The following is a 27,067-nucleotide window of genomic DNA, read 5'->3' as shown; positions in this document are numbered from 1 at the left end:
TAAAAGGACCCCGGACCAACTATGTAGGCCAAATCAACATGGGGGGGGAGAAGGAATTTGTTTTGTGCCACATCAACATACTTCTATAATTTTCCTCTCAAAAGACTCACACAGCTGCATATACCTACAGATCAAACTGTGTGTACAGAGAGACACAACATTAATATATGTCCTGGATTTGAAATCAAGATTTATTGCTACTTATTACCTATGTGAAATGATCTGTAGTTTTTAGTTTCCTCACCTGTAAAAATGAGGGCTTGGGTGACAAAATAAGAAAGTCTCCTCTAGCTCTAAATAAACGATCTTGTTAATCAGTGGTCAAAATATATGTGTATATTCTTTTAGCAAGGGAATGGGTAGAGGACATTTTTTTTCAAACCCTCACCTTCCCTCTTGGAGTCAATACTATGTATTGGCTCCAAGGCAGAAGAGTGGTAAGGGCTAGGCAATGGGGGTCAAGTGACTTGCCCAGGTTCACACAGCTGGGAAGTATCTGGGGTCATATTTGAACCTAGGACCTCCCGTCTCTAGGCCTGACTCTCAATCCACTGTGCTACCCAGCTGCCCCAGAGGACATTTTTCTTGTCCCTTTAGTCAATAAAGTTTTTTTAAGTGCCTACTATGTGCCAGGTCCTGTGCCAGGCACTGAAAATAAAATGACCAAAAAATAAAACAACTGTATATATCACATGGAGAACTCTTAAGAAATTGTTGCTGTTGGGTTCATTCAGTCTAAGTTAACTAGCAGGAGAAATATAGTCTTTCCAAATCTGAATTCAGATGGCAAATGAACTAAAGCATTAAAAAGTCAAAATATTCTGCCTTTTTAAAAAAGGACATTAAAGGAGCCATGGGGAGTTAGAAATAGTGCTCTTGAATTCTAATAAACCGGGATTTTGTTTATTTTCTTATTGCCTTGGTGAATAAGGATTTTTACAGTTTTATTTTTTATTATGTCTTTTGTTGTTATACTTCATTCATTTCCAAACATATCTCCTCTATTTTCTCAACACAGTCAGCCATCTCTTAATAACAAATATTAGACAAGAACAAGGAAAAAGAGACAGTTTAACAAAACCCACATCTTGACTATGTCTGACATTATATGCAATATAAGAAATAAAGTTTTAACAAAATTTTTGAATTGGATTTGAATAAATGGCTTAGTTTATCATTGACTCTAGAGCCCCAAATATCTTTGCAGCCATTCTATATTCTACTTAGTTGTGTGTGTGCGTGTATGTGTGTGTGTATGTGAATTTGTTTATGCACACCCAGGTACACCCCTGTGTAGTACAAGTTATTGTTCAGTCATTTTTCAGCCCCATCTGCTTCATAATCCCATTTGGCATTTTCTTGGCAAAGATACTAGTCATTTGCCATTTCTTTTTTCATCTCTTTTTATAGATAAACTGAGGCAAACAGGGTAAAGTGATTTGCTCAAAGTCACATAGCTAATAGGTATCTGAGACCAGATTTAAACTCAGGATGATGGGACTTCCTGACTTCAGGGCCAGCCCTCTATCCATTGCACCACCTAGCCACCCCATAGTACAAGTTCATTTTGCATAATATAATATTTTGGAAACCTTTTTTCTCCACTAAAATGCTGCATTACAAAATCTTGGTAATTGCTTTTTATGGACATTCAAGTGAGTCTTTGTATCTCTAACTAGCTTAAGAAGTAGAAGTTTGGAGACAGCTAGGTGGCTCAGTAGATAGTCAGGTCTGGAGACAGGAGGACCTGGGTTCAAATGTGGCCTCAGACACTTGTAACCCTGGGCAAGTCACTTGTCCTTGGTTGCTTTCCCCTTATTGTTCTTCTGTCTTGGAACTGATACTCAGTAATGATTTTAGTCAGAAGGTAAGGGTTTAAAAAAAAGTAAATATTTTAATTAACCTATTTCTAGTAAGTCACTTCTTAAGATGGGAAGAAATATATTTATACATGTCCTTATTGTCCCTTCTTAATAGAATGGCTGATTTGCTTATGTGTGAGCCAACAATGCTTTACAATATCTTGAATCAGGAAATAAAGCACTCCAGATTAGCAGAGACAAACTATCTCTATTTACTAGGTAAGTCAGACACCCCTGTTTGTTTGTTGCATAGAACTGCTCATTGAATATCTTGTACATGGGAGGGCCTAAACTTGCGCATGCTGTGGAGAATAAATACAAAGATTTTAGCCTAGGATGAGGTCCAATAAACTTTCCTTCCTGATCAGTTTGAGCTGGGGGAGCAGAATCGTACAGGGATAAGTCTGGCCAGGGGCTAGGACAGAGATCCCCTAGATAGTGGTGCTATCAAGTCAGCTAACCCAGTGGCCCAATCTGGGAGAGGCAGCCTGAAAAAGTCCTATTTCTGAGTGAAGCATTAGAAGCAAGTAGGAAGTTTCTGGAGACAACAGAAATCAGTTCTCTCAAGGGGGCAAGTAGAACCTGCTTGAAGGCAGAATACAGTAGTGTCAGATCCACAGGGGGATGGGAAGCAAAGGAACCTGGGCCAAAGTCAGGTAAAAGTCCAAGAAAGTCAGATGGCCAGGGAAGTTTAAGTTAATTTATTACACAAGGCATATTTTTCTTTTCTTTTTTTAACTTTTACCTTCTATCTTCAGAATGATACTAAGTTATCAGTTTCAAGGCAGAAGAGCAATAAGGGTTTGGCAATTGGAATTCAGTGATTTGCCAAGGGGCATAGCCAAAAAGTGTATGAGGTCAAATTTGAATCCAGGATCTCTTGTCTTCAGGACTGTCTTTCCGTCCACCAAGTCACCTAGTTGCCCCGAGATATTTTTCTAGTTTGTTTTGATCCCTTGCTTTTGGAGTGTACCCACTGGTTTGGGTCTTCTGAATGAATTTCACCTGCAGACATCTTCCTACCATTGCTTGCATTTCCTATATGGAAAACAGAAGGGTTTGCAGAATAATATGTTGTGGGAAAAACACTCCAAAGTTTGTAGCAGGGTCTCACCCTGAGAAGGCTCAAAACTCGGTTCAATCAGAAGTATGAAAGAATTTTATTTAAAGAAGTCTTTAAGATGGTAAAATGGCCTAGGCTGGTAAAATGGTCTAGTCTAGGGGCTAATAGAATAGCTTCAAGATGGTGGAATAGCCTTGGAGCTGATGGAGTATCCCAAGCTGTGAATCAGGATTTGCATATTTATGGAGGGTTTGGGGGTTTGTTGTCTCCCATTCCAGGGAAATCTCCATCTTTCCCCAAGATGGCTCACCCCTGGGCATTACAGGGTGGTACAAGGCATTCACTACAGATGAAGGATCCTGGAAAATGGGATTAGAGAAGGTGGTCCAAATCCAGACGGAGATATGTTTTTGAGTCTGAGGCATCATAGGTGAATTTGAAGACACCAAAAAAAGGAATAAGGAGCATGCACAAGTTTGGGGGATTCTCTTGGATTGTCAGAGCCCTGGTGTGCATTTCCCATGTCTCCCCCCCATTGTCCCACCTGCCATCAATTGTCCTCTGGAATGACCTCAAGAAAGATGGGTACATGTTATAGTACAGCTGACAACCTTTCTATGTGATTAATAATGCCTAACAGTTCAGAACTAAGGTAAACACAGAACATTATAAACGATTAATAATACAGAACAGCACAAAGCTGGGCTATAGGACAGAATCGTAATCTGTTGTGAGTGATTAATAACACAGAATGGTTAACTGATTAATAAAATAGACTTTGCCATTTATGCTTAACTAATGCTAACTGGTGAGAAATACAAGATTTTTGAACCCGAGGGTTCCGCTTCTATCACTGCCCACCTCCATCAAGTAGCTGCCCAAGAATTTATATTCTGATAAGATGTACAACAATGACTATAATGCAAAGTAGAGCATTTTAAATATCAAGTATGTTTATGATTATCAATTTACCACAATACATGGGAACAAAAGAGCCTCATTCATTGGGGGAAATTTTCTGGTCCAGCTTTCCCGAAGTAGGTGAGTGTGAATTCACATCATAATTACATAATCTCATATGGGAAGTAGTTCGGGTTTTTTCCCCAAGCTCTGGATGCATCTCATATCAGTGGTAGAGGTGTAGGTGGCCAAGAAATGGGATGGCTCTATAGAGGGGGCAACAGAGATGGTAGTGCTAGGGAGGGCTATTTCCTGTCTAGTTCCTGAGAAGTCAGCACTCTAGATTCTCAGGCCAAAAGAAGTCAGTATTCTCTAGCATGCGGTGCCAAGAGAAGTGTCCAATCAACTGCTTTGCTGAGATTGAAAGGGCAATGACTAAGCTGAACAGCTTTGAACCCTCATTTTCCACCTTCGTATTGTGTATGTGATCTGGCAATCTCTCACTGAAGAAGAGGAAGGATTAATTGGTCAATTGCAGACTACCTTCCAGACTACATTTGGAGGAGGCAGAACTGGGGGTGTCAAGAGTGTTTACTAACTCACTGAATTGCTTATATTTACCTTGCTTGCTTTACTGTTCTTATTAAATTCCTTGCACTCTGATTTCCTGTCACCTAGCATAGACAGATACATCGGTAGGGGCCATGTGGGTTAAATAAAGATGATCTAAAGAGTATCATGAGTCTAGGTGTAGCTGAAAGGGGTGCTTGTTTTTGGTGGAGCTCATCTGGGGTCTATTTCTTATTGTTATTGCATAAGTCTGGTTTGGTCAAGCTAAGGCTACCGGCTTTAGAACACTTTTTCTTTTCTTTTTTTTTCTAGGCTTGAATTTGATAGCAAAGTTTATCAGTATAATTCTTACTGGCCAACCCATTGACTTAAGTCATTGTTATACTGCTGAATGCCGAAATGTCATTGAAGTTTTGTTGCTTATTGCAGAGATAACTTTGTGGACTCATTTTGTATTATATTCTTGAATCCTGAAATGATAGCCATGATTATTCAGCTCCTGGAAGACTTGTCTACAGCTGTAGGATTTGGTCTTCATTGAGTATTGTCCCCTGACTGTGGGCCCTTTGGGGGAGGTGTAAAGTACTGTTTAAAGTATATAAGAATAGGTATATGGTGCCCATTTCCTGAAACAGTAGAACATCCCAGTATCCCCAAAGAGGTTACTATGATTGAGGCAATTTGGGAACTAGTTATTTATTAAACTCTCCATTGCTAGCCAAGAGATTATAAGACATTTTGAAGTCTTCTTGGTAAGAGAAGGATGGATTGGAAATGATGTAAGAGATGTTTTGGGGAAAGTGGGCATGCCCTCTTCAAGAGCCAGGGACCTAGTGGCCACACTGTACAGGGACTCTGGAGCCATAGTCATGGAGGGCAGTCCGCCAACTTATTGGTATCATTATAAAGAACTCAATTCCCACCGACAAGAAGGGAACTGCTTGAATTAGGGGCGAGGACATGCCCTAGGAGTAATACCAGAGGGCAGGGGTTGATGCAGAGTCGGTGGAGATTACTGGAAATCTTGAAGGCACTAGCATTTGATCTGGTACACTCTCCTTCTCCCCCCAAAAGTGCAGCAGCTCATGAATACCCAGGATGGATGGAAAAGTGGAGTTGTGGAGAATGTGTAGCCCCAATTCCTTAAATGCCTTCCGTGAAAAGGGGAGAGAAGGCCTCTGCCTTTGGGTTACAGTTAGAAAGGTATCTACAGCACCAGAAACCACCCACACTACCTCATTCCCTTCCCCAGCACCCCAAGGAGACAGAACCCAGACCCTTGTTGATTGATTGATTTGTTTAAGCAGAAGGATAGCTACTGACCTAAATGAGCGGGGGATGATTAACCTTAATGTTTGGATTTCCAGAGAGAAGGGGCAGAACAGCTTCTTGGGGACAGAGCAGATATGCAAAATAGAGCCCAAGAATGTGCACAGGGGAGGTCCCAAGTCAACAACATTTGTCCTGTCTGGCCCCACATCTCCCCTGGCAGGGATTAGAAATCCCCAAAGAAAGGCCAACTCAGACTAAAAAGATTTCATTGAAGAAGCTTGGGTCACCAAAGCTTACTCCAAAATGGATCAGGGTGCAGAGACCCTCGTCTGTGAAGGGCAAAAGAGATTGGGATCCAAGGTCACAACAGAAGCTGGGGTAAAAGGGGCTAAAGAATGTGTCCACAGAGGCTGTATTTTATTGCCACTGGGAAATAGATGGGCACATGTGTGTTGCAGGCTACTAAAGAGAGTCGTTTGAAACGGACTTTCCAGAAGCTAATTTCCAGTGGACTAGCACTGGGGATGGGACTTCAGATGAAGAGGTTTTCAGCCTCCAAGCCAGCCTTTCCTGGGCCCTTTACATTTGAACCTGAAAAGGCACTTTGCGAGCTGGGACAGTGTGGACTGGAGATGTAGAGGGGCTTGTCATGGTCTGCAGTAGAGTCTAAGGGACAACTAGACCCCATTCATTTTGGGGGCAGAGAGCTCAGATCTCTTTAGCCACTCTAGGGGCCAGGCCTCTGAGGTAGTCAGAGTGGGAAAGATTGCTCATACTTCGGGAACATTAGAGGGTGCTCAAAGCTCCCCAGGGAAGTTGGGGATAGAAACTCTTTTTTTTTTTTTTAATATATTTTATTTGATCATTTCCAAGCATTATTCGTCAAAGACATAGATCATTTTCTTTTCCTCCCCCCCACCCCCCATAGCCGACGCGTAAATCCACTGGGCATTACATGTTTTCTTGATTTGAACCCATTGCTTTGTTGATAATATTTGCATTAGAGTGTTCATTTAGAGTCTATCCTCTGTCACGTCCCCTCAACCTCTGTATTCAGGCAGTTGCTTTTCCTCGGTGTTTCCACTCCCATAGTTTATCCTTTGCTTATGAATAGTGTTTTTTTCTCCTGGATCCCTGAAAGTTGTTCAGGGACATTACACCGCCCCTAATGGAGAAGTCCATTACGTTCGATTATACCACAGTGTATTAGTCTCTGTGTACAATGTTCTCCTGGTTCTGCTCCTCTCGCTCTGCATCACTTCCTGGAGGTTGTTCCAGTCTCCATGGAACTCCTCCACTTTATTATTCCTTTTAGCACAATAGTATTCCATCACCAACATATACCACAATTTGCTCAGCCATTCCCCAATTGATGGGCATCCCCTCGTTTTCCAGTTTTTGGCCACCACAAAGAGCGCAGCTATGAATATTTTTGTACAAGTCTTTTTGTCCATTATCTCTTTGGGGTACAAACCCAGCAGTGCTATGGCTGGATCAAAGGGTAGACATTCTTTTGTCGCCCTTTGGGCATAGTTCCAAATTGCCCTCCAGAATGGTTGGATCAGTTCACAACTCCACCAGCAATGAATTAATGTCCCTACTTTGCCACATCCCCTCCAGCATTCATTACTTTCCTTTGCTGTTATGTTAGCCAATCTGCTAGGTGTGAGGTGATACCTCAGAGTTGTTTTTATTTGCATCTCTCTGATTATAAGAGACTTAGAACACTTCTTCATGTGCTTATTAATAGTTTTGATTTCTTTATCTGAGAACTGCCTATCCATTTCCCTTGCCCATTTATCAATTGGAGAATGGCTTGATTTTTTGTACAATTGATTTAGCTCTTTATAAATATGAGTAATTAAACCTTTGTCAGAGGTTTCTATGAAGATTTTTTCCCAATTTGTTGTTTCCCTTCTGATTTTAGTTACATTGGTTTTGTTTGTACAAAAGCTTTTTAGTTTGATGTAGTCAATTTATTTTACATTTTGTGATTCTTTCTATGTCTTGCTTGGTTTTAAAGCCTTTCCCCTCCCAAAGGTCTGACATGTATACTACTCTGTGTTTACCCAATTTACTTATGGTTTCCTTCTTTATGTTTAAGTCACTCACCCATTTTGAATTTATCTTGGTGTAGGGTGTGAGGTGTTGATCTATTCCTAGTCTCTCCCACACTGTCTTCCAATTTTCCCAGCAGTTTTTATCGAATAGTGGATTTTTGTCCCAAAAACTGGGATCTTTGGGTTTATCGTATACTGTCTTGCTGAGGTCGCTTTCCCCCAGTCTATTCCACTGATCTTCCTTTCTGTTTCTTAGCCAGTACCAAATTGTTTTGATGACTGCTGCTTTGTAATATAGTTTAAGGTCAGGGACTGCAAGGCCCCCAACATATGTGTTTTTTTTTCATTATTTCCCTGGATATCCTTGATCTTTTGTTCTTCCAAATGAACTTTGTTATGGTTTTTTCTAAATCAGTGAAGAAGTATTTTGGTAGTTCAATGGGTATGGCACTAAATAGATAAATAAGTTTGGGTAGGATGGTCATTTTTATTATATTGGCTCGTCCTATCCATGAGCAGTTAATGTTTTTCCATTTGCTCAAGTCTAGTTTTAGTTGTGTGGCGAGTGTTTTGTAGTTGTGTTCATATAGTTCCTGTGTTTGTCTTGGGAGGTAGGTTCCTAGGTATTTTATTTTGTCTAAGGTGATTTTGAATGGGATTTCTCTTTCTAGTTTTTGCTGCTGAGCTGTGTTGGAGATATATAGAAAAGCTGATGATTTATGTGGGTTTATTTTGTATCCTGCAACTTTGCTAAAGTTGTTGATTATTTCAATTAGCTTTTTGGTTGAATCTCTAGGATTCTTTAAGTAGACCATCATGTCATCCGCAAAGAGTGATAACTTGGTCTCCTCCTTGCCTATTTTAATGCCTTCAATTCCTTTATCTTCTCTAATTGCTACTGCTAGTGTTTCTAGTACAATGTCAAATAGTAGAGGTGATAATGGGCATCCTTGTTTCACTCCTGATCTTATTGGGAATGCATCTAGTTTATCCCCATTGCAGATGATATGGGGATAGAAACTCTTAACAGGTCTCTCCTCATAGAGTTTTGGAGCACCAGTGTAGACTTTGTTCATACACTTTGTTCAGAGTCCTGGTGGACTCTGGGAATTGGGGCTTAATAACTGGACACTCTGATAATTCACCCAGTATATTCAGAGAAATGCCAAGGAAACCCTAAATGGAGAGAGCATCTGGGAGGATCATGTAGCAGTTGGCCCCCACTGGGACTGTACACAACAGGAAGGAGAAAAACATGGGGCTAAGGAGATGGAGAGAGCCACCCCTAGGCAAAGGTATGGAGCCTACATGGGACACAGCTCCCAGGCCAACAGAACCCAATTCAGGAGGGTGTGGTAAGTAAGGCTGCAAAGGTTTGTGGGAGCCAGACTGGGGAGGGCCTTCAGTCTTGGACTGGGAGTTTGTATCTATGTTAGAGGCAATAGAGAATGAGGGAGATTACAGTTGATGAGGGGAGTGTCACATTATTGGATCTGTGTTTTAGGGGTAGAGATTTGGAAGTTTTGTGGGAGACTGACTAGAGGTAGGACAGGCTGGAAGTAGGAGAGAGATTTGGCATCTCTTGTTAAACTACAGATGGAGGTCTGTCCTTCCTGTCTGCCACCCAATTGCTTCTCTTCTGTGCATATTTTTAAAAGCTAGGAAAAAAATCATTTAACAAGGGAAAGTAAAGAGATAAAAAAGATAAAATGATTTTAAGTCCATGCATCCAGAGAGCTTTGGATAAGCCCAGGTATTTTAACACTAAAATAAGAAAGTGAGGAGAAAAGAAAAGAAAGCTCAAGGGCTTCTTTGCAGTGCTTTAAGAGAAAAGGAAGTTAAAAATCAAAACAATCATTTGTTCAGTTATGGCTTTCTGAGGCAGGTACCAAATGGCATCTGAGACTTTATTTTCTTTAGGTTGCTCTCTCTCCTTTAAATTGGCTATTTAATTTGATTGTTTAAATCCAATTATTTTTATACAATTATGTTGCCCTAGAGGTGAGTGGAAATTTATGTTCAATTTGGATCCCAGACAATGCATCCGAGGTGGTATGTCAGTTCCTTGGATTCCCGTAGTAGAGCATTCTCCTTGTAAAAATAGTATTTAAGAGAAGGGGAGTTGGGAAACAACCACTTGTTGATTCATTCTCCAAACCTAAAATTATAAAATGATGCCAAATGTCATATGACAACTCACCCAATATGAGTTGATAAGGATGGCTAAAGTCCAGTGCTTGTGAGCATGACACTACTGTGTCACCTGAGTGATCGCCTAAATGCTTTCCATTTCCAGATGTCCGTTCCAAACGGGAGTATAACGAAAGCCACATCATCACAGCCCAGAGGATGAAGAAGGTACTTTGTGGGTATGCATTTTCCTACTGTTGGTGAGCTTTGCTGTTTAGAACTAGCCCCAGATCTCCCTTTGTTTCTCCTTTCCGTTGGTTAGCAGGATATGGTGAAAAGACCACAGGGCTTAGAATCAGCTTCTGGCCCGGCCCTGCGCTAGTCAAGCCACAAACACTGAGCCTCAGTTTTCTCCTCTGTACATTTACAGTCTGACTTCATATTACTTCCCTTCAGACCAGCCCTTTAGCTATCCCTTGCCTATGAAACTGTCTATTCCTAGTCTGCCTCCATTTCTAGTGGATGCTCTTTTCTCCCAGTCATTTCCTAGAATCCCTGGTTTCCATCATACGAAGAGCTCAGATGCCATCTCCTACTCAAAGACTCTCCAAATCACTCCACCCCCAACCAAGTTATTAGTGATCTAGACCTCTTGGAACTAGGTAATTTCACATATACTTATCTCTGTCTTGTCTTACTTCAATAGATATCAGCTCCTCGAGGGCAGGAATTTCTGTTTTTGTATCTCAAACCCAAAGCTCAATGCCTTTCACATCGAGGCGCTTTATGCTTGTGGGATTAAATTTATCTTAAAATATTGTTCTAAGATAATGGATCAGAACACTTTCTAGCCATAGATTGCTATATAAACATAAGATACTTTACTTCTTTTTTATTTACTTTTTTCCCAATTATAGGTAAAAAGAATTTTTAAAATTCTTTTTTTTTTTAATTTGGAATTCTGAATTCTATCCCTCCTTCCTTCCCCTCTCACCTCATTGAGAAGGCAAGCAATTTGACACAGGCTATGCAATCATACAAAATATATTTGTATATTCATCATGTTGTGAAAGAAAAAGAATCCTCCCCACAAAAAAATCAAAATTAGAACAAAGATTAAAAAGTATGCTTCAATCTGCATTCAGATTCCATCTGTTCTTTCTCTAAAGGTGGATAGTATTTTTCATCATAAATCCTTCACAGTTTTCTTAGATTGTTGTATTACTGAGAATAGCTAAGTCATTAATAGTTGATCATCAAACACTATTGCTGCTACTGTGTACAGCGGTTCTCCTGGTTTTGCTCACTTCACTTTGCATCAATTCATGTAAATCTTTCCAGATTTTTCTGAAATCATCCTGCTTGTCATTTCTTATAGCACAATACTATTCAATCACAGTCCTATACCACATGTTCAGCCATTTCCCAGTTAATAAGCATCCCCATAATTTTGAATTCTTTAAGTATTTTTATACACATAGGTCTTTTTCCTTTTTAGTTTTTTTTTTGGTAGGGGTATTGCTAGATCAAAGGATTTTATATGATTTGGGGGCATAGATCCAAATTGCTCTCCAGAATGTTTGAAACAGATTACAACTCTACCACCAGTGCATTTGTTGTTATTGTTGTTCAGTAATTTTCACTCATATCTGACTCTCCATGACTCCATTTGGGATTTTCTTAGTAAAGATACTGGAATGGTTTACCATTTTCTTCTCCAACTCCTTTTACAAATGATGACCAGGGACAAGAATTAATTGACTATGGGGATGGAGCCATGATAGTGGAGACGGTACAGGGATCCACTTGATTTCTATTAAATTATTTTCCAAAAATCAATAAAGTAACATCTCAAAACAAATTCTGGAGCACCATAACTCACAAAAAGGCAAAGTGAAGCCCAAAACAACTTAGAAGGCCAAAATGAGGGAATCTAGTGCACTGGGGTAGAGTGGAACAAAGCATACCAGGGCAGGCCTCTGTAAGGGGAAAAGGTGTTAATTATTAAAAGGGTTGGACTGGATTATTTAAGAATAGGGTCACCAGGAATTTATATTAATTTCAAAGAGAATTATTTACACTGATTTACAAAATATAGAAAGAGTGAAGTAAGAAAATCAGAGAGAGGATAGGGTAAGATATCAAGCCTAAGCACTAAGTAATTTACTTCCAGCCCCTGGCTCAACCCAGGCAGGGAGAGTTAGTCCTTAGCCAGAGAGGCCTTGGCAAAGCTGAGGACCTGGGGAAGTCTCTCTCTCGAGGTAAGTCTCCCCTGAAGCTAGTTTTTTTCAGAAAATCCAGCATTTGAGAGTCAGCTTTTCACTCACCACGTGTCAGTCCAAAGGAAGAGATTTTAGAACAGCCTCATTAGGAATAGGGTCTCAGATCCAGTCAACAGGTTCTCCACCAGCCTCCACTCCAAAAAATAAAGAACTCCAAGTAAAAACTGACTCAGGAAGTTGTAACACCCTTTTAAAGACGTTTTCTTTTGTGTCACTTCCTGTGCCTTCTCCTAATTTTACATCTACCAATCACAGTTGAAGTTTTACTTTAAGACTGCCCAGGAGTAATTAGTTTAATTCTGATACATCACCCACCATTGCACACATGGGTCACAGACCTCTCCCACTCAAGTGTGTATGGGGTGTTTACACCTCTTGAGATTAAATCTAAAAATGGGGGCAGGGATTACAATTTAATCTTCACAATCAGGGGAGAGTTAATTTCATTTTCACAATCGGGGAAGAGTTAAATTTAATCTTCATACCCCACAGAAGCAACATTGGGAAGCAGCAGCCAAGGCTTCTGAAATTCTCGGCCACAGATGGTAAGGAGGATAAGACAACTGCTCAGAAGGAGATTACAGGGTACCTTTTGCTGGCTCTGGCTTCAAAACTCTTGTTACATTGTCCATACAGAGCCAGGTCACAGTCTTGGAGCTCAGTTACAGGGTGAGAAGGAGCACTAGCATATACCAGCACTTGCAGCCACTAGGGAGCAGGGAACCCTGGTCAAAGCGTCAAGGGATAAAAGAGTGCATGGGCTTTCATACCAGAGCACAGGCCAAGAGAGTGTTAAGCACAGCTTTCCTTACATCATGCTGCCTTGGAAGAACTGAAAGCAGCTAGATTCTGTGAAGATTAAATTTAACTCTCAACTGATTGTGAAAATGAAATTAACTCCCCTGCCCATTTTTAGATTTAATCACCAAAAGTGTAAACACACTACTTACAGTTGAGTGGGGAGATTTGCTCATTTTTAGATCTAAATCACCAAAAGTGTAAACATCCCACTTAATCATTTAGTGGGAAGGTCTGTGACCCACATGTGCAATAATGGGTGATGAATCAAAATTAAACTGACTACCCCTGGGAAATCCTAAAGCAAAGCTTCAACTGTTATTGGTAGATGTAAAATTAGGGGAAGGCACAGGAAGTGACACAAAAGAAAGTGTCATTAAAAGGGAGTTACAACTTCCTGTGGAGAGGAATCATCTAAGATTCATGGGAGAATTGTCTGAGATCTTCAGAGTTCAACTTGGACTTCAGCTTCTTCTGGAGTTCTGAGTTGGAGTTGGAGTCTAAAGAAGAATCTGCTGACTGAACCTGAAACCCTGTTCCTGGTGAGACTGTCCTTAAATTTCTCCCTTTGGACTGACGTGGTGAGTGAAAAAGCTAACTCCTTTCCTGGATTTTCTGAAGAGACTAGCCTCAGGAGAGACCTACCTCTTGAAAGAGACTTCCCCAGGTCCTCGGCTTTGCCAAGGCCTCTCCAACTAAGGACTAACTCTCCATGCCTGGGCTGAGCCAGGGGCTAGAAGTAAATTACTTAGTGCTTAGGCTAGATATTTTACCCTATCCTCTCTCTGATTTTCTTACTTCATTCTTTCTATATTTTGTAAATAATCTCTTTGGAATAAATTAAATTTCTGGAGACCCTATTTTAAATATAATCCAGTCCAACTTTTTTTATATATATAAAATAACTCCTTTCCCCCCTTCACAATCCCTAGTGCCAACTCTTAAGGCATCTGCACAAAGAATCTGAAACCTGGAATAGTACTCCTTTCACTGAAGTTATAAAGCACAACTTTAACAATTTTTTAAACTAAAAGGAAAAAAAGGTAGGAAAATTAGCAGCAACAAAAAAAGAAACTCAACAATGAAAGTTATTTTGGTGCCAGGGTAGACTCAAACTCAGAAAAGACAACAAAGTTAACACTATTTCTCAAGACCAAAAAGAAGGGAGGAGCTCAAAAAAGATCTCCAAAATCAAATAAGAGGGATAGAAGAATACTTGGGAAAAGAAATGAAAGTGGTACAGGAAAATCTTGGGAAAAAAAGAGTCAACAGCTTGGTAAATTAAAGGGAGAACAAAAAATACTGAAGAAATTAAAACTTAAAAAAAAATAGAATAGGCCAATTGGTAAAAGAGGCACAAAGAAGAGAAGAACTTCTTAAAAAGCAGGTTTGCCAAATGGAAAAAGATAAACAAAAATGCACTGAAGAGAAAAACTTCTTAAGAAAAAAAATTGATCCTTTGGGAAAAGAGACACAAAAATCAACTAAGAAAAAGAACTCTTTACAGAGTAGAATTGATCAAATGGAAAAGGAGGTTTAAAAAGAGCCCACTACAGAAATCATGACTTAAAAATTAGAATTGAAAATGCCTAAAAATTAGAATTCAGTTCAATTAGTCATTACTCCATGAGACATCAAGAAACAATCAAACAAGGTCAAAAGACTGAAAAACTGGAAGATAATGTGAAATATCTCATGGGAAAAACAACCAAAATGAAAAATAAATTAAGAATTATTGAAGTATCTTAAAGTCATGATAAAAAAAGCTTAGACATCATTTTTCAAGAAATCAAGGAAAAATACCATGATATTCTAGAACCAGGGAACAAATTAGAAAATGAAAGGATCTACCTATCATCTCCTGAAAGAGATCCCAAAAAGATAACTCTCAGGAATATTATAGCTAAATTCCAAAACTCCCAGGTCAAGGAGAAAATATTGCAAGCAGTTAAAAAGAAATAGTTCAAATACTGTGAAACCACAGTCAGGATAACACAATTCAATGAATTAGCAGACTTACAAACATTCCTGAAGAAAAGATCAGAGCTTAATGGAAAATCTAACACTCAAATCCAAGACTCAAGAGAATCATAAAAAAGTAAACAGGAAAGAGAAATCAAAAGCCATTCAGTAAAGTTAAATTGTGTGCATCACCACATGGAGAAATGATTCTTGTAATGTCAAAGAACTTTGTCATTTTTAGGGTAGTTAGGAATATACATAGACTGAAGGTGAGGGTGTAAGTTGAATATGATGGGACAATGTAACAATTTAAATTAAATTAAGACATGAGAAAGAAGAGTGCATTGGGAGGAGGGGGAAAGGAAAAAGTAGAACAGGGCAAATTATTACACATAAAAGAGGCATGAAAGAGCATTCACAGTGGAGGGAAGATACAGAGATGGGAAGGAGAGCATGTGAACCGTACTCTCATCAGAACTGGCTCACTGAGGGAAGAACATACAAAATTAATGGGATATAGAAAGCTGTCTTATCCTACAGGAAAGTAGAAGGGGAAGGGATAAGAGAAGGGGGGTGGAACTGACAGAAAAGAGGGTAAATTGGGGGAAGTGGAGATCAGAAACTGAACAGTGACAAATGCTTTACAATAAACTGTGAATAACAACTATTCACAGCAATACAGTGATCCAAAACTATTCTTAACGACTCATGATAAAAAAAAATGCCATCTACTTTCAGAGAAAAAAAACTGAGTCTGGATCCAGACCAAAGCAAACTTTTCACTTTCTTAATTTTTTTCTATTTGAGTTTCCTTCCACAAAAGGATTAATATGGAAAAAGATTTTATATGATTGTAAATGTAAAATCTATATGAGACTGCTTACCTTATTATATAGATGGGGTTTGGGAGGAAGAGAGGGAGGGAGAGAATTTTCAAGATTCAATTTTCTTTGAAAAATGTTGGAAACTTTTTATATGTAATTGGAAGGGGAATTAAATTAAAAAAAAATTAAGAGTTAAATGACTTGCCCAGGGTTATACAGCTAGTAAGTGTCTGAGGCCAGATTTGAACTCATAAAATGAGTCCTTCTGGTTCCAAGTACAGTACTTTATCCACTATGCTATCTAGCTGTCCCATGCACCTGGTAATTCATTAGTCTCAATTTTCTCATATTTCTTCCAACATTTGTCATTTAATCATATTAGCTGATCTGGTAGATATGGGATGGCACCTCTGAGTTGTTTTTTTAATTTTATCTTTACCTTATTCCAATAACAAGTTTACACATAAGTTTTCCAGTTATATGATTCATGTTGTTGTCCTCTCCTCTTCCCTCCCCACTTCCAGAGTTGACAAGCGATTTCACTGGGTTATACATGTATTCGTGATAGTGAGTTCGAACTCTGAGCATTTGCTGAGTAGCAGTAGGCCATTGTTGTTCATTTTGCCCACGCCGTGTTTACCGAGCACTCCTTTCCATCTTTCATGGTCCTGGCCAACGCGGGCGTTGAAGTCTCCCAGTAGTATCAGCTTGTCATTTGTGGGCACTGAGTGCAGGACGGCACTCAGGTCAGAGTAGAACTGCTCGATGGTCTCCTCTGTGCTGGTCAGTGTTGGGGCATATGCACTGATGATTGTGGCATACCGGTCTTTGCTGAGAGGCAAACAGATCTTCATGAGCCTCTCGCTGATGCCCACAGGCAAGTCTGGCAGCTGTTTGAGCAAACTGGTCTTGATGGCCAGGCCAACACTGTGGATTCTGTCTTCATTTGAGGCTCTACCTTTCCAGAAGAAGGTGTATCCAGTGGTGGGTTCGCTGAGTGATCCCTCTTCTGGTAAGCGTGTTTCGCTTAAGGCTGTGATGCCGCCAGTTCTTTACCGATTAGAGCTGTTCTTCTCTCAGGTCTTGGGGTATTCTCTCTATCAAGTAATGTCCTGATGTTCCATGCTCCTAGTAGGAGTTTCTTTGTATTTTTTCTTTGATTTCGACCTCTTAAAGGGATGACCCGCCAGCCGCGGTATGCTGACGGGGTGTTTGTAGGGCAGGCAATGTTTGGGACACCTTTTCTAGTCCCCTCCCTTGATTAGGGTGAGCAGTGCTGTCCTAGAGAGGGCTGCTCAGTCACCCAGGATGCTGCCGAACGTCCCTGCTGCCCACAGGGCCGAGCGACCACTAGTCTGTGGGCCGCCTATGTGCAGGATCCTGACTACAACTGCCAGTGGTCACCTCCACCTGTTGCGTCACCACTCCCCCATTGCCGCAGGTCTTGAAGAGGGTGGACGGGGTTAGGATAGATGAGTGTGCACAAAGATACTTGTGTGTGAAAGAGATTTAAGTGGAAAAGCCGATGCACAGAGACAGTCCCACTCTCTCGGCATTGGAAGCCTGGGTCCAGTGGCACGAAAAATTGTTACGTCTGGAGACTTCCTCAGCTGCATTGGATGGTCATGTTGTCCTTTGTGCTCCAACACGCCCTAAGCACTCCACAGTGCTTTGCTGCGTCGCCCTCTCAGCCATTGAACCTTCTTATTGGTTTCTTCTGTCTGTTTAGCCAAAGCAGTCTTCACATGCTGGGTGAGCAAAGCCCTGGTTCACCATGGGTCGACGACCCAATGGCTACCCTCACAAGGTTTGGCCGGCCTGTCGAAGCCGTTGCCTGGGGTGTGGCCGCTGCCACATGCTAGCAGCTACTGGGAGCCACAAGTGAGAGCTGGGTGTCAGGTGGGGGTCAGAGGCTGGAGAGGCATAACAAGCCCTCCATATCAGAGATACTACCCCTCCCTGAGCACCCCATACACCAAAGCGCCCTTGACCAGATCCCCCAAAACCGCACCATTGATCAACTTGACGTCCCTCCTTCAATAGAGGAAGTCCAAAAAGCCATTAAACAAATGAGTGCAGGCAAGGCACCTGGTAAAGATGGGATCCCAACCGAGGTGTATAAGGCCTTAAATGGAAAGGTGCTCCACGCATTCCACATAGTGCTGACCAGCATATGGGAAGAGGAAGACATGCCCCCAGAACTCAGAGATGCCTCCATCATAGCCCTATACAAGAACAAAGGCTCACGAGCAGCCCATGACAACTACAGAGGCATCTCTCTACTCTCCACTGCCGGAAAGATCCTCGCCCGTGTTATACTCAACAGATTCCTGTCATCTGTTTCAGAGCAGAACCTGCCTGAATCACAATGTGGCTTCTGACCAGATCGCAGCACCATCGACATGGTCTTCACGGTGAGGCAAATGCAGGAAAAATGCCTTGAGCAGAACCTGAGTCTCTACATTGTCTTCATAGACCTGACAAAGGCGTTTGACACAGTGAACAGGGACGCATTGTGGGTGATCCTCAGCAAGCTCGGTTGCCCAGCAAAATTTGTCAAACTGATCCAACTCTTTCATGTTGACATGACAGAGGAAGTCCTATCTGGTGGAGAGACTTCCAATCGCTTCAACATCTCCAATGGCGTGAAACAAGGCTGTGTCCTCGCTCCGGTACTATTCAACCTATTTTTCACCCAAGTATTACGACATGCTGTGATGGATCTAGACTTGGGCATCTACATCAAATACCGACTGGATGGCTCACTATTCGACCTTCACCGCCTGACTGCAAAAACAAAGACAACAGAGAGACTCATCCTGGAAGCTCTCTTTGCAGATGACTGTGCTCTCATGGCCCACCAAGAAAATCATCTCCAAACCATTGTGGACAGGTTCTCCACCGCAACAAAACTGTTTGGCCTGACTATCAGCCTCAGCAAAACAGAAGTGCTGTTCCATCCTGCACCAGGGAGGCCAACGAACCAGACGGGCATTACAATCGACAGCACGCAGCTTTCCAACATCAACACTTTCAAGTACCTGGGCAGCACCATCGCCAACGACGGGTCCCTAGACCACGAGATTAATGCCAGGATCCAAAAGGCCAGCCAGGCACTTGGGCAGCTGCGCTCCAAAGTCCTCCAACACAGAGGTGTAAGCACTGCGACGAAGCTCAAAGTGTATAACGCAGTGATCCTCAGCTCGCTCCTGTACGGTTGTGAGACATGGACACTGTACCGGAAGCACATGAAACAGCTGGAGCAATTCCACCAATGCTCCCTCCGGTCAATCATGAGGATCCAATGGCAGGACCGAATCACCAATCAGGAAGTCCTCGACAGAGCCAACTCCACCAGCATCGAAGTCCTGGTCCTCCAAACCCAGCTATGATGGTCTGGACACGTCATCCGCATGGACCCACAGCAAATACCAAGACAGGTATTCTATGGTGAACTGTCAGCTGGACTCAGGAAACAAGGCCGACCAAAGAAAAGATTCAAGGATCAGCTAAAGTCCAACTTGAAGTGGGCTGGCATTACACCAAAGCAACTAGAACTCGCTGCCTCTGTCAGAAGCAGCTGGCGAACCCACATTAGCCATGCCACCGCCACCTTTGAAGATGAGCGACGTGAACGCCGACACCAGGCCACACCCGCACCTCCCATAACAACTGGCGTCCCATGCCCCATGTGCCACAGACTCTGCGCCTCAGCCGTTGGACTCCAAAGCCACATGAGGGCACACCGTAGATGAAACTGCACAAAGACAATAGTCATACTTGATCACCGAGAGACTACCACTAGACATGTATTATCACTTAAAACATATTTCTATATTATTCATTTTTATAAGAGAATAATCTTATAAAACCAAAACTCCAAATCATATGCCCAAATCAACAAGTGATAAATCATGTTTTATCTGTACTTCTAAAAGTTCTTTCTCTAGAGGTGGATAGCATTCTTTTTCATATGTGCCTCAGAATTGTCCTGGAATGCTGTTAGTAGCAAAGTCTATCACATTTGATCATCCCACAATATTTCATTTACTGTGTACAATATTCTCCTGGTTCTGCTTATTTTGCTCTGCATCCATTCATATACGTCTTTCCATTTCTTTCTAAAATCATCCAGTTCATCATTCCTTATAGCACAATAGTATTTCATAACCATAACCATCATATACCACAATTTGTTCAGCCATTCCCCAATTGAGGGACATCCCATTAGTTTCCAATTCTTTGCCACCACAAAAAAAAAAATGTTTCTATAAATAGTTCTGTACAAATAGACCCTTTCCTTTTTAAAATCTCTTTGGGATACAAACCTCATAGCAGTATTGCTAGATCAAAAGGTATGCATTCTTTTATTTTATTTGATTTATTTAAAGCCCTAACCTTCTACCTTAGAACCAATACTATGTATTTTCCAAGGCAAAAGAGTGGTAAGGGCTAGGCAATGGGGGTTAAGTGACTTGCCCAGGGTCACACAGCTGAGAAGTATCTGAGGCCAAATTTAAACCATATCTAGGTCTGGCTCTCAATCTACTGAGCTACCAACTGCCCCTAGTATGCATTATTTTAAAGCCCTTCAGGCGTAATTCCAAATTGCCTTCCAGATTGGTTGGATCAATTTACTATTCCACCAGCAATGCATTAGTGTCCCAATTTTTTTTAAATTATATTTTATTTGATCATTTCCAAGCATTATTCATTAAAGACATAGATCATTTTCTTTTCCTCCCCCCCAATCCCCCACTCCCTAGCTGATGCGTAAATCCACTGGGCATTACATGTTTTCTTGATTTGAACCCATTGCTATGTTGATAATATTTGCATTAGAGTGTTCATTTAGAGTCTCTCCTCTGTCATGTCCCCTCAACCGCTGTATTCAGGCAGTTGCTTTTCCTCGGTGTTTCCACTCCCATAGTTTATCCTTTGCTTATGAATAGTGTTTTTTTTCTCCTAGATCCCTGCAAATTGTTCAGGGACATTACACCGCCATTAATGGAGAAGTCCATTACGTTCGATTATACCACAGTGTATTAGTCTCTGTGTACAATGTTCTCCTGGTTCTGCTCCTCTCGCTCTGCATCACTTCCTGGAGGTTTAGTGTCCCAATTTTACCATATCCCCTTGAACACTTATTATTTTCCTTTACTATCATATTGGCCAATCTGCTAGGTCACACTGAGTTGTTTTAGTTGGGTCAAGAAGGGATTTTATATAGCTGGAGGAATTTCAGCCAGTCAGCAATTCTGTGGATCAGGATTCCTAGTTCCAGAGTTGGAACAAGAAATAGAGGAAAAGCCAGGCCCCTGAGAGATGACCACTGGAGGGATTCTCTCCTCCCCACTACAAATAACCTTGTCAGAGGACCAGTACAAGTGCATCAGCTGAAAGCAGAGAAATATTAAGGACAATTAGACATGGAGAGACAGACACCCAAGGAAAGAGGCAGCTTTGGAGCATGTACCTCCTCCTGGCTGAGGAGGGCCAGGAATGGACTCCAGAAAGGACCTGTAGGACCATGAGTTGTGACTTATCCCTTTGTTACCTTAGTTCCCCACATAAGTGGGTCTCAGGATCATTGTACTCCAAGCTTGAGCCCAGGCTTCCCAGGGATGCCATTTTGTTGATGGGAACAAGGCATTAGGCAAATGTGCCAACTATTCTTGCTGAGTAAATGCCTTTGAAAAGAACTGAGCCCTCTGGTTATTTGTTAATGGAAAGCCCACAGTAGGAGTTTATGAGTGAGGAAGTCCAACCCCACAGGATTACCCTGAGAACTCTGGATATAACAGGACTCTGCAAGTGCAGTTTGAGAGATTGTTATGCAACATGTGCTAGCCATACAACACATACATACATACATACATGTGTACATGCAATACATGTAAACATATGTGTGTGATGTTTCCCCCAATAAAAGATAAGCTTCCTGAGAACAAGAACGGTTTTACATCTGTCTTTTTATCCCCAGCATTGAGCAGTGTTTCTCGCTTGGCATGTGGTGCTTGGGGAATATTTGTTGATTGATTGTACATTGAGAGATAGTCAGTAAAAGAGTTGGACACACCAGAACAGCACCAACCGCACACCCGGGGAAGGCATCATCCTCGCAATTCCCTGGTAGAGTAGGGCAGGGCACTTACTGTCAACATAGCTAGCAGTTATCTCCCTAAATGTTATACTTCCCATGTTCAACTGTAGAAATCAAAAGGTTTGAGAACTCTCGGCCCACCTTTTCCTGCTTTTCTACAGTCGTCTCTTTTCTTTAGAATCCACTTTCTTTTAGCATCTGACCAAGTCAAACCCGTTTGTCTTCATTAGCTCTTTATCCATCATCAGCATCAAAATGCATTTATTAAACACATCATGCTCTGAGTTTTTCCCCAATGACTTTATTCTGTATTTTTTTCATTTGCATGTAGAAATAATTTTTAACATTTATTTTCTGACATGCTGTCATCCAGATTCTTTCCTTCTTTTCCCTCCCTGGTCCTCAAGGCAGCAATTGTCTGATAAAGGTTATACATGTGCTGTCATGCAAGTACATGCTTCCATATCCATCATGTTGTGAAAGAAGACACATTGCACATACAAGAAAATATTCATGTAGGAAATAAAGTGAAAAATGGTCTGCTTTAATCTGCATTCAGACTCCATCAGTTCTTTTTATGGTGGCGGATTACATTTTTCATCATGAGTCCCTTGGTGTGGCCTTAGATCCTTGCATTGCTGATAGTAGTTATATTATTCACAGATGATCATTAAACAATATTGACGTTGTTGTTTGTTTACAATGTTCTCCTGGTTCTGCTCACTTCATTCTGCTTCAATTCATACAAGTCTTTCTGGGTTTTTCTGAAATCATCCTGTTCATCATTTCTTATGGCTCACAATCATGTACCACAACTTGTTCAACCATTCCTCAGTTGATGGGAATCCCTTCAGTTTACAGTTCTTTGTCATCACAAAAATACTGCTATAGATATTTTTGTACCAATAGGTCCTTTCTTCCTTTCTTTAAACTCTTTGGGATACAGACCTAGTAGTGATATTGCTATGTTGAAGAGTATACAGTTTTATGACCCAGTAGATGTGTTTCCAAATTGCTCTCAGGAATAGTTGTATCAGTTCACATGTCCACCAACAATGTATGTTTCCTCATTTCCTCACATCCCCTCCAATTTTTATCATTTTCCTTTTTTTGTTATATTATAAGGGCTAAAAATTAAAGGTTGGACTAAATAAATAAAAATGTGGTCACCAGAAATTATTACTCAAGTCAGAATGACTTTATAGTAATTTATTTATAAAATAGAGGGAAAGAGTGAAAGTAAGGAAATGAGTAGAGAGTAGATATTTACTCTGGCCCAGGATGAACCAGGCAGGGCTTTAGAGGCCCCAGCAAAAGGGACCCAAAGGTAAATTAAACCAGGGGTCTAGCCACGAGGCCTCCTCCAAAACAAGGGGCCTCTCCAGAGGCTAGTACCTCCAGAAAAGCCAGGAAAGGGAGTCAGCCTTTTTCACTCATCTACGCGGTAGTTCTAAGGGAAAATCAAAGAGTAGTTCGAGAGCTCCTTCAAGGTCAAGTTCCAAGGCTAAAGAGCTGGTCACAGGAAGTTCTTGCCACTTTAAAGACCCTTCCTTTTGTCACTTCCTGTGCCTTCCTTCTACTTTACGTGGACCAATTGCAGCTATAGCTTTGCTTAGGACTGCCCAGGGGGCAGTCAGTCGATTCTGATTCGTCACTCTCTCTAGCACATGTGGGTCACAGACCTCCCCATACTTAAGGATAAGTGGGGTGTATACACTTCTGGTGATTAAATCTAAAAATGGGCAGGGGAGAGTTAATCCCATTTTCATAATATTAGCCAATCTGATACTTTGGAAGTGTTTTAATTCACATTTCTCTAATCAACAGTGATTTAAAGCATTTTTTCTCATGACCATAGAGAGCTTTGATTTCTTCATCTGAAAACTGCCTGTTCATATCCTTTGACCATTTGATAATTGGACAATGACTTGTATTTTTATAAATTCAACCCATTTTCCTACATATTTGAAAAATTAAGCATTTGTCACAGACATTTTCTGTAAAAAAAAAAAAATCCCCAGTTTTTTGTTTTCCTCCTAATCTCGATTGCATTGGTTTTGTTTGTGCAAACCCTTTTTAATTAAATGTATTCAAAATGATCCATTTTACATTTCATAATGTTCTCTATGTTTTGCTTGGCCATAAATTCTTCCCTTAACTATTAAGTCTGACAGGTAAATTATTACACGCCCTCCTAATTTGTTTATGGTATCACCCTTTATTTCTAGATCATGTATCCATTTTGATTTTATCTTGGAGTGTGATATGAGATATTGGTCTATATCTAGCTTCTGTCATATTGTTTTCCAGTTTTTCCTAGCACTTTTTTATCAAATAGTAAATTCTTCTCCCAAAGTTTGGATCTTTGGGTTAGTTTATCAAATACTAGTTTACTGTGGTCATTTATTGCTATGTGTTGATTACCTAACTATTCCATTAACCTACTACTCTATTTCTTAACCAGTAACAGACGGTTTTGATGATTTCCACTTTATGATACAGTTTGAGATCTGGTAGATCTAGGCTCATTCCTTCATATTTTTCCCATTTTCATCAAGTCTCTTGATATCTTGGCCTTTTGTCCTTTCCAGATGAATTTTATAATTTTTTCTAGCTCTATGAAATAATTATATTGGCATGGCAATGAATAAGCAAACCAATTTAGGTAGAATTGTTATTTTTATTATATTGGCTCAGTCTACCCAAGAACAATTAATGCTATTCCATTTCTTTAGATCCGACTTTATTTGAATGAGAAATATTTTTGTAATTCTGTTCATATGGTTCCTGGTTTGTCTTCACTGAGATTTTATGCAAATAAATTACCAAGAAGGTTTAGAGGAGATGAAGGTTTAGAAGGTTTAGAGGGCTCTAATAAGAAACAGGGATCCAATTTATTCTAGGTTCACTAGGTGGCATTTGCAGGAGACTTGGATTCAAAGAATTTTCTCACAATTAGAACTATTAAAAATGAAAATACTTGCCTTCTAAGGCAGTGAATTTCTTGGCACTAAAGTGTTTGACAAGATACGACAATCAGTTATATTGTTGGAAGTTATTTCTGTGTTGGTTGAGAAGTTAAATTAGAGGACCACCAAACGTCTCTTCCAATTCTATGCTATGAGTCTTCCCTAGATACACTGCCTATCTGTGACATCATTGACTGGGGACTTCCTAAGCAATCTGGAAAATGTATGAATGCTACTCACCCAGGAAAAGGGCCCTTTCCTCCCTCCCTTCTCCCAATGTTAGTTTCTTACCAGGACTCTATAATGTTAACCCACTAACAATATTTTCTTGTTGTTTTGTCAGAAAGACAATGACTATGTTATTCCCCAGTCAATGGATCTGGAGTGTGTAAAGTATTGCATCGTTTATGATGGAAAAACAAATGCCTTGGACGTGAATTTCGAAGTACGGGAAAAAGATTCTGACTCTGAAGATGATGAAGGTGTGTTTATACAGTTCCATTGTTGGCATTCAGGAATGAGAGGATGCAAGAGTCAAAAACCAAACAACTACGGGTGGAAAATTACTGTGTCTTCTAAATGATGTTTATTTTCATAGGTTCTTGGACCTCCCGAAGCTCTAGGCTGGCTTGAATTCCCTTGGTTTCCATGGCGGATAAGTGAAGGCAGCCTTATAACACTGGAGCCAGAGGACCTGGGCTAATATTTCCCCTCTGATGCTTTCTGCCTATATTATTTCATCATCCTGGGCCTTGGCCTCCTCATAAAATGGGAAGGTTGGGCCATATGGTTTCCATGGTCTCTTCCAGATCTAGATTCATGATCCTAAAATCTTAAGTCATTTGTCATGACTTGATTTATCAACATTCTTCCATTTATCATCATCATTAGTTATTTCACTGATCAGAGTTCTTATTCCTTTTAAGATTGTCTCTGTAATGTTGTAGAAATTGTTCTCCTGGTTCTGTTCCCTTTACTTTATGTTAATTGATGCATCTTTCCATAGTTCTCTTTCCTTTTCATCATTTCTTTCTTTTTTTTTTAAACCCTTACCTTCCCTCTTGGAGTCAATACTGTGTATTGGCTCCATGGCAGAAGAGCGGTAAGGGCTAGGCCATGGGGGTCAAGTGACTTGCCCAGGGCCACCCAGCTGGGAAGTGTCTGAGGCCAGATTTAAACTAGGACCTCCCATCTCTAGGCCTGGCTCTCCATCCACTGAGCTACCCAGCTGCCCCCTCCTTTTCATCATTTCTTACAAATTCATAGACATTCCATTTACTGTCTTATAGAATTGTGGTTTCTACTCGCAGCCTTTCTTGAATGGATCCCTTAATTGTTGGAGGCCTCTCCTTCCTCCTGTCATTTGGCATTTATTTTTGTGAGCTTATGGCTCCGAGGAGAATATAAGCTCGCCCAGTGGAGACTATTCCTTGGTCTCTGTGTCTCTGGCTGCTGGCCTTGGAGACGGCTGTTTTTTAAAATTCTCAAACTCTGTAACATCGAGCCGTCTGCGCCTTAGACGGGGCTCATTGGTTGAGTCTGGCGGGTCACAGCGTCTTTCAAGAAAATACTGCCTAAAAGGCAGTCCTAAAGGCCTAAAAGGCCCTTCCTGCTGGTCCCCCTCTCCGGGAGGCCTTCGAGCTCGTGTCCCTGAAGGAATGACGCCCCCGTGCGGGGTCTGCCCCACGCCTGGCAGGCTTCTCTCCCTCCCCTCAAAACCTCAGCCACTACCCAAATGGTTTTCAAAGATAGGCAACGACTTCTCTGAACACGACACTGACCCAAAGCATGGACAAAGCCCAACCTCCATCCAGAGCCCTGGAAAGGCACCAATTGGCCCAAACCTTCCTATGGGAGTTGTGTTCATCTGAAGCCCGTGAGAAAGACCCACAGCCTTTCTGGTCACTTTGCGTCCTCATTAGAGTCTCTGTCACGAAGGGGTCCATGCAGCCAGGCCTGACATAAAATACTTGGGGTTCTATGGAGAGACAGTCGGTTCTGGCTGACGTGGCATAATTGGGAGGCTGCCCCATGGCCGGGAGGATGTGGCCGACTGCCGAAATGAGGAACAAAGAGCAGGGCAGCCAGAACAGAACGCTTAACTCCATCTCCGGGCACTAGGTGGTTCAGGGAGTAGAGAATCTAGAGAGGACAGGTCCTGGGTTCAAATGTGGCCTCAGACGCCAATTGCCTTGCCTTTCCCGCTCTTCTGTAAGGGTTTAAAACACTTACCTGTATTGGGGTCACCACTTAAATGCGGCTAGGAGTTGGG

General features: G+C 41.2%; 1 protein-coding gene across 7 annotated transcripts in view; it reads left to right on the top strand.

Moving 5' to 3' along the window:
• The window catches only part of STYXL1 (serine/threonine/tyrosine interacting like 1), a 76,436-nt gene that overhangs the window by 2,351 nt on the left and 47,018 nt on the right, over positions 1-27,067 (top strand). For 4 of the 7 annotated variants that reach the window (XM_056819789.1, XM_007485992.3, XM_056819790.1 and 1 more), the window contains exons 2-4: positions 1,978-2,081; positions 10,024-10,085; positions 25,139-25,277. In XM_056819789.1, the coding sequence (XP_056675767.1) occupies positions 1,979-2,081; positions 10,024-10,085; positions 25,139-25,277 (304 nt within the window). In that variant the 5' untranslated portion in view covers position 1,978. Of the gene's footprint in view, positions 1-1,977; positions 2,082-3,778; positions 3,967-10,023; positions 10,097-25,138; positions 25,278-27,067 lie in introns of those variants that run through there. The other 3 variants (XM_056819792.1, XM_056819793.1, XM_056819794.1) reach the window with 3 other exon arrangements.

This window comes from Monodelphis domestica, chromosome 2 (assembly GCF_027887165.1).
Source record: "Monodelphis domestica isolate mMonDom1 chromosome 2, mMonDom1.pri, whole genome shotgun sequence".
Lineage (NCBI taxonomy): Eukaryota > Metazoa > Chordata > Mammalia > Didelphimorphia > Didelphidae > Monodelphis > Monodelphis domestica.
Note: the sequence above shows the minus strand (reverse complement) of the source record. Positions and strands in the feature narration are given on the sequence as shown.